Here is a 12289-nt window from a genome sequence, read left to right as displayed (position 1 = left end):
CAGCTTTAATCTTGCTGCCACTATTTGTTGTGACTCTTGGCCAGCTATGTTTTAATGTCTGTCAGCCATAAGCCATCTATTGTAATGATTCTTTCTTGTAATGAGATGTGCCACCGTCTGTGTTGGCTTGCTTCACTGTTTTTTGAGAAACACTTGAGTTACAGCAAGTCATTAACTTGACAGGCACTGCAGCAAATGTTCACACCAGAAGCTGATCAAAGTGCACAGCTATCTGCTGCCCAGTCGGAAACTGTCAGTGGCTGCTGTGATCACATTCTACGAACTTGTGATGACTGGTTGTGGCTAAGTTTTCCAGGCAGAAAAGTGTTCTTGTGAGCCTTTTGTTGATGCCACATATCCTGCAGTATGAGTCCAAGGGTCAGACCAGATCTTCCAGTGAGAGGAGCCAGTGTACAGCTGACAACACAGACTTACTGCTTCATAGCTCATCAGCTTGAAGGGTGTGACAAGTTCCTGGAGCTTGTGGAAAAAGTAAAGGGAATGGAGCGGGATTGCTTTTCAGCTCCATGGCCCATCAGTTTTTGGTGGACTACCTTACTTCTTTCCCCTATACATCTTTTCCAAATATACAGCTATATAAGAAGAACAAGGTCCTCACCAAAACTCTTGAAAAAAGCAGTAGTGACAACTTTAAAATCCTCCTCCTGAAAATACAGTAGTAACTAAGTAACCTACTACATGTCAGAAAAAAATACACTCATTATGTTGAATTAGTGGTGTGACCTACTCCAACAAAATATTTACATATAAAAGAACCCATACTTTTAAATGCAATATTCTCTTCAAGAATGCTGTGAGAAATATATTAATTGGCTTCAAAATAGACAGTGAATACTCACTCAGTAAATGCAGTAGAATACTCAAATTATGATATTTGTGTAAATGTTCTCAGGTGCAGCAATTATGCAATTAAACTTGGAACTTTTTAAATTGAATTTGTGTGGCTAGGATTCATATTGAATCGTGGTAGGTGAAGTTTTATTTTCTCAAGTTTTACATTTTGCTGATAAGTCTGTAAATTTCCTAGTGGTGTGGATAATTACTTTTACCAACTTTGTTCTAGAAGCTGAGTAGCAGAGAGCTTGGCACCACTGCTCTACGTAATGAAAATGAACAGGGCATGAAGTAAAAGGAGTTGGATTTTATTGTCCTTTGCGCCCCCCTCCCCCCCCAAAAAATACACTTCATGGTTTTTTTCCTATATTGTCCTTTTAATAAAAAAACATGAGTGGTGTGACAGCAGAATTTGTAACTTTATATTCTAATATGCAAAAGCCTCATCGCAACTTGTCAACACTAGGAATTTGTACAGTGCTAATGAGTAAGTTAAAATGCAATTGAACTCTAAACTTGGTAGACCTCAAAACAAAATCTACTTTATATTCAGTGAAATTGTTTTCTAACTTGTAAATCAAGCTCTACTCATAGGGTAACCAAGTATACATTAAATATATTATGATTATGCAGAATGAGGACACACTCTGTGTAATATTCTTCTTTGTAGTCATGGGTTAGGTATTGGTTCAAGATTTTATAAGCAGTTGTCGAGTTATGACAGTTACTGGTTTACCCAGATAATCCAGTTGGTGCTTTTGCTATTAGATATGATAGTAAGCAATGCATTGGGAGCCCTTTCTTGACACAGATCACTGTCTCCTGTGCCTTGAATTTAAGTTGTATAATTCCTGCCAAGATTACCCATTTCTGTGAGAAGTCCTGTTGGGTAGAGGTTAGTGGAGCTGGAGTTGTTTTGGAGTGTTAAGAAGGTTTCCTGCAGGGGTGGCGAGGTAGTTACAGTGGTTAAATGTGAACTGTAAAATGGCCCACCTTTGCTCCTGCATACTGTCTTGTGTCTACAAGGTTATCAATTTAACTGTTAGACAATATTGGAGAAATGAGGGGAAAAGGCTGTTAGAGAATCAGAGGTTTTGAAAAAAATCTGCCCAGCTGTGCCCAAAATTAGGTCATTGCCTGTTTGCAACATAGAGGGGAAAATGGTATCTCTTAGCTGACATTAAGTTGCAGATGTAACTGTTTTGTTGTGGTAATATGGCTAATTCTTAGGTCCCATTTTACTCATCTGACAAGTGCAGTTATGATTAAATTACTCATATTACCCTGCAGATTATAGGGAGAGAAGTTTTACTCCACACTTAGTTGTAGAGCATTTGAGGAGGCATCTACAAAGCGCTCTTTTCATCAGACAATCATGCTTTAACTTCTTCTGTAGGTTACCAGCAAGATTAGTAGTAATCTGACAACTTCTGATGAGGTGGCTGCAAAGAAGAACAGAAATATATCTTGACTTGTGAAAGTTAGCATCACAGTTCTCGAGCAAAGGTTATATAGCTTCCCTAAGGCATAGTTGTCAGTCTGACTGTATTACATCGACTCTGTTTTAACAAAACTGAAAGGTTTTTGATTAAAAAAAAAAAAAACAATTATACTTAGGCTATTCTTTTGGGTTTTAAAACAATTTAAAAAGTATGACCATGGTGATAATGATATTTAGTAGATAATCTCATAGTGCAAGAAGACATGCCTGCATTCTAGATGTCTACTGTCTTGGCTTGGTTGGTGTTGATGAAGGCAAAGTAATCCTTGTTGAGCAGGTGAGGAAAACCCCATAGGGAGCCCATTACTCAGATTAGGTATAATTCATCCAGAAAGGTCTTGGAATTATAACAGATCTAAGAGAACATCTGCTTAATATTTCATAGTGAATAAGGAAATACAGCTTTTGACTGATAGTGAAATACGTAGAGAACAAAGCAGAAAACTATTATTGTGACCCTGTGTTCGAAGGGCTAACAAACAGGATTCATATGGGATAAGGATAAGTCTTACCCTCATTCAAAGAAGGACATAGTAGGGCAATTAATATCCATGTAAGAGTGACAAGGGTAACATGCAGCATGATTTTTTTTCTCTTGGTACAAGAATGACTTAAAACCTAGTGTTGTTTGCTAAACTTCCTAAGGAGAACGTAGAGGCCAAAGAAGTGTGTCAAATATCTATAAAACCATGTGCAGCATAAAGAAACAACTGTGGAGCCATCAATACCATCTCTTAGTATAAGAGTAAGGAGGGACAATCAACTGAAACTAGCAGGTGGCAAAAGTCTACATAAAAGGAGCTAATTATTCACACAGTGCATAAGTAAACTGTGAAACACAATCCTGTCCAGCGTTGTCATGCTCCGAATTTCACATGGGTCTGAAAAGTGAATAGACAAATTCACAAAGGAAGAATGAGGTATGTGCTGTAAAACGCATGCTGGCCGGGGAATCTCTGAGCTCCAACCTGGAATTTCCTGGGGATATGCTTCCATAGTTGTAATGGTGTACTCTTGTATTTCTACCTTCTCTTGGCATCTGGTGCTGCTGGAGAGTAGATCCTAGGCTAGATAGCCTCTGGTCTGGCCCATTACAGATCATTTAAGCTTTATGTCCTTATGACTTGGCTGCTAAATAAATATTCTTAGAGGGCTTCCATTTTCCTTCCCTCATGGGACTCTTAAGGCAAGACACATATATACTAGAAAATACGCTCCAGAACGTTCTAGTGACTGAAGCAATCTGGTGTGGAATAATCTTCATCTCTTACTAAAATCTCTCAGTTTGAAAACAGAACAATTCCTGGTTGCCAGTTGGCAATGAGCCTAGCTCATGTGAATTCTCAAACCATGCCCAGGAATTTTCAGAGTTTACTAGTTGGCATAGGTTAAAATTGTGCCAGAGACCACTCAAACAATTAAGCAATGTATTCCAGTTGCATTCCAGTACCCAGAAGTGTGTCCAGGCACTGTGTAATTTACAGTTTCATCTTGAGTATTGTGTTTGTATCCAGTTTGAAGTACTAAACAGACATTTCCTGGCACAATAGGGCTTCTCTGTGTGACTACTGTAGTTACAGATCTGCTTCTTACAGGCTAAATCTCTTCGCTAATTTTCACGAAAAAGAATGAAAAGTTCATTTGGGTTCTTAAAGTGTCTAAATATTGCACAGAAGTGAAAATCTAAAGCATAGGAGTGATATGGTGTTATTTGAACTTTATGGTGTTAACTACCTGGGAAATCAAAGTGGCAAATGTCTATATGGATATATCTATATGGCAGCAAAATTGCTGCCTGGAACAAGGAACAAAATTAAGAGATGCTTTGGGAAAGGATCAATTATAGAATTAATGATTTTTTCCTTAGAAATAATAGCTACCTTTTCTTTTTAGACGATGTCTTCGGCAGTTGTTCAGATATACGCAGCAGATCGCAATGCCATGTGGTCAAAGAAATGCTGTGGTGTAGCTTGCCTTGTAAAGGACAATCCGCAGAGGTCGTATTTTATCAGAATATTTGACATTAAGGTAAGCATCTTTTTTCTTTTTCAGACTCTTTAAGTTTGGTTGCATTCATTCTCCATTTTGAATTCAATGAGTGTAGGTTGTAGCTATGCATTCACAGAAATTCTTAGATATGTGGTCGTGTTTTAAGCAGTGCAGTTGCAGTGGTTATTAATAGGCAATTGCAACTTTCTCAGGTATCCCAAATTTAAACAATTTCATATATGTCATCTTTAATGGATGAAATAAATATCAGATTCATTTTTTTTTATAGCTCTCAGAAGCTGTCCTCTACAGATCTGATTAGTCACATTAGTGGAAATTAGTATAGTGTCATTGGTATGGATAGCTATCAAAATTCAAGCAGGTGTCACTGCTTTGGATGGTTTAAGAAAATAGATGCTGTCTTATGCGTGGGTGGAAACAATCTTTTTGATCAGTGTGGTGGTGCATGTGAAAACTGCAGAATAAACAAGTTGTATGTTCTGACTTTTTGGGGGGGTTTTGGTGGCTTTTTCTTTCATCCCCCCTCCACAATATAGACACTCATACTGAAGATCTTTGTCTTATTATAATATTCCACTCAAGAGAGTGGGAACTGAGAGACAAAGTGTCCAAGATGTGTTGTCATAACAAAAATGATGCTGAGAAACCTAAGTCCTACTGACTGTGCTGAGACTTTGGAAAGCTTCCCTTTATTTCCACAGCCAGGAAACAGCTCCTTATCTGTCAGCAGTCAGTGCTTGAAGACTCTCAGATTTGTTCAGGATTGCCAGCTGGCACTTGCATTTGACTTTGTGATTTGGTCACTTGACTGTTAAGGCTTTGTGAGAAAGCTCTTCTTTGGGTGCTGAACTGTAATGTCATTAAAATACATGAGACTTCTTAAAAAGATGAGATTTTTGTTCTCTAAGTTAACTGTTTTCAAGTCAAGCCTGAGATAAGAACAGGAGACTGGAAGCCTCCTTTATTGCTGTTGCTGTTTCGTCACTGTATTCTTATGACTGGTCACTATTACTTCTCTCAGTATCACTCTTGCAGGGTTGTAGAACTTGAAAGAAGTTTTTGGAAACATCCAGGAATTTGAACAGAACACAGCTACCTAAAGTAATAGGCTTTCATAGCTCTTCCACAAGCTCTGGTGTATTTTGATTTTGATTGAGCTTATCCATTGGGTTAATAGCAAGGCAGATGTTTAGCACTACGCTGGTTCAATTCTTAGTAGGTTCTATTGTAAAAGAAGTTAAACTCTACAATTTCATCTGACGTTTTTCAGTCTTTTGTTTGTTTGTTTTCTTCTTTTCAGGATGGAAAATTACTGTGGGAGCAGGAGCTGTACAATAACTTTGTATATAATAGTCCTAGAGGATATTTTCATACCTTTGCTGGAGATGTGAGTCTCAATGTGTTTGAACACGTTTTAAAATGTCTTTGGTTTGAACAGTATCTTCTTTTAGTGTAACTGAGGTTATTAATTAATTCTGTAAATTACTTATAAAAGCTTATTTATTAAAGGAAATTTTTTTGGTATCTCAACTACAAAATTCAATGTGTAGTACGGAAGCATAAAACATGGTTCTTTTTTTTTAGCTTTCTTTAATGAAATTACATTTTGACTTGCAGATGATGTTTATGACATATCATCTATTCTTAAAGCACTAATTTTCCTCTCCCCTCCCCCCTTTGATTTGTAGGTACAAGATTTTGCTCATATCTGTTAGCCATGATCTCTAGAAACTTGATTAGTAGACAGGCATTCCTAAGATGCAATGTTTCACTAAGACTTGGTTCCAAATCTGCAGTGATTTTTTCTGGTTATACCTTCAGAAAGGTGTAAGACAATATTTAAGAAAGCCTTTAAAACATCATCTCAGTCATGGGGGGGGGGAATATTAATGTTTTTCAGACATGTCAAGTTGGTCTTAATTTTGCTAATGAAGAAGAAGCTAAACTATTCCGCAAAACAGTAACAGATTTACTTGGACGACGGCAGAGAAAATCTGGTAAATATTCAAATTAATCTTAAATTCAGGCTTGTTTATGTTGTTGTGGGGAGGGAGAGGCAGGAAGCTACTGCTATGTCTGAAAGCCACTCGGGGCACTACTCCCATATTTATATTTTGAAGTAATTATGCTATTAAACCATGCTTCTTTCTCTATTGTGCAAAAATTAGTATTTTCTGAAACAACTCACTCTTGGTGTTCTGTTCTATGAGTCTATAAGTCTCAGTGTAAGCTGAGACCCCAAGGTTGTGATTTGAAAATATAGATCAGGGAAAGTAAAAATGGCACACCAACATTGGGAAAACTAGAAATCTTTCTCTAAGTTGTTACTGTATTTGAATAAACTCTCTTTTAGCCCTGGGTTGTTTATAACTGATTTGTGAAATTCAGCCCAAGTGGGTTGTAACATAAATTTTACCATCTGGTATGTTCAGTAGTTCGTGAATTTTTGGCATTGATCCAGCAGCTAGTAGGGAAATATCTTTTATTCAGAACTAGTGATCTTGGCTTAGGCCAAGAACAGAAGACATAATGTGCCTATGCTGTCCTTAGCAGCATGGGACAGTGAAACACAGCATGCTTTTTGCCAGCTGCAAGATGCCTTGGGAACATGGTCAGTGCTTTAAAGGGAGCTCAGGCTTCCTGCAGATATCGGTCATTTTGCAGGGAGCCCATAAACAACTTTCCTGTCTTGACAGCCGTATGTCCACGAAGGATAAAGTGATACAAAATACAGGCTTGGAACAAGTAGATGTGTTCAGGCTTGCTCAAAGATGTAGTGTGGACCTGTGTGTGAGCTACAGGATGTATTTTTGTAATCCATTCTGGAACTGAATTGCACTAGCAATGCAGTGTAAAATTACTGTAAAAGGAGGAAGCCTTCCTCCTGGAGAACTGTCCTTGCAACTGTTCTTGGGAATGTGGATTATCTGTATGTATTCACTTGGATTTCACCAAGGCATGGTGACTCAGGACCAGAGCACTTGTTCCAGGAGCTTAAATGACGAGATTCCCTCAGCTCAGAAAAAGTTCATAAGGTTTCATGAGAAGAAGTGGGATCACTAAGAAGTGACATTAATAAAGTTTCTCATACCCACACTGGAAAAGTGATTTTGCATCTACTGTTCCTGAAGTTTTACTTTATTATATGTCTAAAACACAGTGCTACAATGCACAGACATGACTTGGGAGGAGGCATGTTTGCATTATTGGCCATAGCAAACTTCGTTTGAAAATATTGGTTCAATCAAACCTTCTGTTCACAGAGTTTTTCTTCTACATAGAGATTTTTTTTTCATGGGACCACATTAAGTTTTTCTCGTTCACTCTTTGGACTTAATCTTGGTTTGTATGCTAAAGCTCTTGTTACTTTATATATTGTTTTAACCAACAACTCCACCTCCCCAAACATTTGCAACTTCAAGACAACCATTATTTTAAAAAGGAAATGAAACAAAAAATAACCCTCAAAACAAAGCACTTCAGGTTTTTCCTTGTTAAAAGCTGCAAACCAAGAATTTAAAACAGTTAGGAGATTCCTTAGTCAAGCCACCAGATGGAGTTCTGTATTTGTCCTTGTGACTATTTATTTGTGCTTCTAAAATAACAGGCTTTGCACTTGTTCAAATCAAAGCTGATTTGCTGTTGGTGTTTATGCTTTTATTTATTTTTAAATGCTTGTATAAAACATATATTAATTTACACAAAGATTTATATATAATAGAAATGATACTAAAGTTGTGTATTATGTATAATATTAATACATCTTAATATAGCTTAACACAACTTCTCAGTCACAGAGATAATAGTCTGGTAATTTTGATGTTTTTCTGGTTTTACTCCCATACCTTCCAAACTATGTGTCATTTCATAGTAGTGCCACCTGAGATGCTTTCAACTCAACTAAGTACTCCATGTGATCATTTAGCTGCCTGTTATGCTATTCAGGGCTTGCTAGGAGACTTCTCCAGGAGTCTTATGGAAAACTTATTGAAAGGTAGCAGTAACAGCAGTTCTGGCTCACAAAGCTGTGACTTGGAGGTTAGTACACAAAATACTGTCAGACAGCTAAGAGAAGACACAACAGTGTTCTGCTCTTCCTCATTCAGCGTGAAATGCACTCCAGTATACAGACAACCCCTGAGTAAGTGCATCTGGAGTTCCAGAGAGGTGAAAGTTTGGCTCCAGAGAATGTACAAAAGCTTGCAAATGTACAAAGTATCAAGTAGAGACTAGAATGAGGGACAAAGGTAGAGAAACAATTCTTGATCTGTTGTCCTAATCTTTGTAATAGTGCAGGGTTTCATCTAACTGAACTCTGGTTTGGGTTGGCTTCATTTTGGGGGTCTTGGGTTTGTTTTTTTTTTCCTTGAGGTTTTTTTTGTCAATTAAATGCTTAACCTTAGGTTAGAAAGAAATTTTTATAATTCATTAATTTGTCTGTGGACTTACTTAAATAATCTCTCCATTTACTTCTTAAAACAATCCCAGATAAGTTCCCCCAGTAAGCATTGTGAACAGTGTGCCCTTGCCACTGTAATACACTCTCACTTCAGGTATTGCACATAAATACCATTAGTTTTTATTTTTATTATCTTGCCTCAGAAATGTTAATGTGTGTACACACACAAGTGCCTTCTCCACATGCTGAGCACTTAGCCCTAAAAGGGAAGCAGATACTTTTTCTTAACTGCAGATAGTCTTTTCTGAAGTAGGAGGCTTCTTGACTAGTTTTTATGTATTGCTTGTAGCTTTATGGGTGGGAGCCCTGTTAACCTTCCATGAAACTTCTTTTTTCCTCCACAAGCTCTTAGCTCCTTCATAATAGACTTCTTAAATTTCAAGATAGATACTTAATATGAAGAGGGATTTTTTTATTTGTTTTGGTTTTCTTCTTTCATCTTTGGTCACAGTTTTTGCTGTCTGGGTGACAAGGGCATCTCTAACCTGCTCAGCTTGCATTGGATTCAGCTCTTGGCAGAGATTATTCTCATTTCCAGGAATGGTCATTGAAGGGAGCTGTGGTTTTTCGTACATAGGTAGCTGCTGATATTCATCTGTTTTAGATCAGTAGGCATGTTCCTCTTTAAAAACTGCAAAATCTGCCACTCTTGTCAGGTCATCTGCATTTCAGGAACAAAAGTTCGTACTTTCTTGTCAGCAGTGGTAACCACAGAAAAACAGAGCTAGTCTCTTTGGGCCACAAATAAATTAGCCAGTAAAAGTTACAGGATAATGTTTTGGTTTGTTACACACTATTTATTTTCTTGAACTGTTTATTCTAATCAAAATTTTAAAGGATTCCCATGATTTGACTCAAAGCCAGTTGAGTCACACTTCCTGTGAATACCTCCTGCTTTTGCCATCTTCCCATCCTATGACAGATGACTTGCAATCGAGTTGTTGATTAAAACTCTAATTATGGTCCAGAGGTTGAGGTGGGGGTTGATTTTTTTTTTTTTAAGTTCGGTTTGTTTTGTTGTTTGGGGTTTTTTTATTGTTATTATTGGTGGACAGTACAAGATGTGGTTTCTTAAACTGAATATTGTAGGAAGAGAGAGCACAGTATTTGGCCAAAAAGCCTTTTTTTTCTTTTTCTCACCTCAGACCTGATACCTTATGCTGAGGCACCCTTGCAGAGGTTCTCCACCTCTATGCCTGAAACTACCCTGCTGTGACTTAAAAATTGGCTGGCTGGCTGTGGAAGGCTTGTTCATCAAAAGTTGATTCTCAGTAGGTTTTTGTCACCTTCTCATGAAGGTTTGATGATCTTGATGGATTCCTTTATTCCTATCTGAAGATCAGTGGACTGACATGAGGCTGACTTGCCTTGCATACTTATGATTGTATATTATTTGATTTTTAAGTATTCTTAGGACAAGGTCAGCACCATCTGTGGAGGCACCTTCTCCCTTCTTATGTTTGTGAGTCTGGAAAAATACAAGAAGTTAACGGTTTTTCTGGGGTTTGCTGGAAAGCGAAATGCCCTTATTATACAACTCTTGGGAGCCCTGTTACTTACTACGGATACTCCAGATCCTTACAGAGCTGTGGGTTTTGTTGTAGTGAGATGATAAACTGCTTGCCTTTATGGGTGCTGCTAAATCCAAATTTCTTAAGAGTATGTGTATAGATACACAAATAGTGTAAATATGTACTGGGGGTGGATAGGAATTAATAGTAAGTGAGGGAAATCTTCTTTAAAGGGGAACTTACTATTATAAGCTGAGAATATTGAGGTGTGAAATGCTTACATTTTAAATCATCAAGCCAGATTCTTCATGGTCTTTGAAACACTCTGGTGCTGTGAATAGAGTATCATATTAGTATCAAGGAGATTCTAGTTCTTACCATATTGTTCAGCTACCTGTTGGATAATGTAGGTGAGGTGTCTTGCCCCTGTGTGTCCTATTTTTTATGCATAAAGCAAAACTAATTAAATTTTAGCTTCTGTGAGAGAACAATACTCTATAAAGTGCTAATTATATTTCAGATTAAAATGAAAGGACAGTTTCATTCAGTGGACATCAGAAAGCATAATGCTTCAAAAATCTTACTTTGATAGGTCATATTAAAACAGATAGTTTTTGAATACTTCACTCTACTTCATGGTTGAAATGCCTGAAACCAAGTCAGTAGCTACTGCCTTATGCTCCTGCTCAGTTTGTACAGTTGAAATCAGTGCGTAGTGTCTAAAACTGGGGGGTTTTGTTCTGTAATACTTTTTTTCAACTGCACAGGTAGACTTTAGGGATATAAATAGATTCCTAAGTTTGAGGTCAAGGTCATTAAAAGCTTCAATAGAAACTAAAATTTAGAATTATTTTTTCCTGTTCATTCAAAGGTTCTTTTTTCTTTTTCAACAGAAAAAAGACGAGACCCACCAAATGGTAAGCTTTTTGCATGAATCTCTGCATTTTATTTTTTCCTTCTGCTGTCATTTACTGTTTATGTATAGCTTTGTTTCAGATTTGTTCAGGATGATCATGTAGTGACAAAAGAGGTAAACTGGAGGTTACAGTATCCTTTTTGTTTCTGTTCTATGGTATTTGTTTAGTTGTGGCTTGAAAACTTTGTGGCTTAGCTGGAATTTGTAAAGAATGTTTCTGGAGGAGCATATTTTGTTGCAAATAGGACAGAGGGCCCTTCAGCTGAAACTGAGAAGAAAACTTTGGACCTTGCATTTGCTGCTTGATCTTCAGAATATGATGTATAGGATCACTATACAGAGTTAGTCCATTCGTCTTAATAGCAAGCAGAATGATGATGGATTTAATAGAATGTAACAGTCTTTTGGGTTTACGTCATATGTTTGTTAATACTAAACTCTTTCCGAATGAAGAATTATTTGAATCTCCTTGTCTCTCAGAAACATGTCCCACTAGCATGAAGATAACAGGTTCCTCAGAAGATCCTCTTATTAAATTGATGGAAGGAATCAAACTGTGTATCAGTTTCATACAGAACTTTTTTACCATCTATTCTAAAATCATGAAAAAGCCACATCACTGATTATCAATTTTGATGTTTTTGATTTCTGAATTCACACTGAAGTTAAAAAGGGATTTCACCTGTCATATTTCTGTTGGTGATCCAGATCATAGATCATACCCCTGTATCTCTGAGTTTGCTGCTGGAGCAAGGGTAGAGTCAACTGATGTTCTGAAATCCCTGTATGGCTTGAGGTGAAAGCCTTAAAATTTGTACTAACCAAGTCATTCAAGCATCTCTCTGTAGGTCACCAAAATGTCTAATTCCTAACTAATCCTGAATTATGGGAACTACTGATTCCTTTTATATACGCAGATAAAACCTCCCTCATGTGGAATATTTCTTAAAAACATAGCTTTTTCATATTGATAACCTTTAAGTTTTGAGGAAATTGAGGCAATCATCAGTTGAGGCCAGGTATTTTTAGTATAGATT

At 37.2% G+C, this 12289-nt stretch overlaps 1 protein-coding gene across 1 annotated transcript in view; it reads left to right on the top strand.

Moving 5' to 3' along the window:
* WASL (WASP like actin nucleation promoting factor) overlaps positions 1–12289 on the top strand; it is a 51727-nt gene that overhangs the window by 22707 nt on the left and 16731 nt on the right. The window contains exons 2-5 of the mRNA XM_048300585.1: positions 4250–4384; positions 5667–5753; positions 6267–6363; positions 11230–11253. Of these exons, the coding sequence (XP_048156542.1) occupies positions 4250–4384; positions 5667–5753; positions 6267–6363; positions 11230–11253 (343 nt within the window). The remainder of the gene's footprint in view (positions 1–4249; positions 4385–5666; positions 5754–6266; positions 6364–11229; positions 11254–12289) is intronic.

The sequence above is a fragment of the Corvus hawaiiensis genome, chromosome 4, assembly GCF_020740725.1.
Source record: "Corvus hawaiiensis isolate bCorHaw1 chromosome 4, bCorHaw1.pri.cur, whole genome shotgun sequence".
NCBI lineage: Eukaryota > Metazoa > Chordata > Aves > Passeriformes > Corvidae > Corvus > Corvus hawaiiensis.
This window is presented reverse-complemented; position numbering and strand designations above follow the sequence as displayed.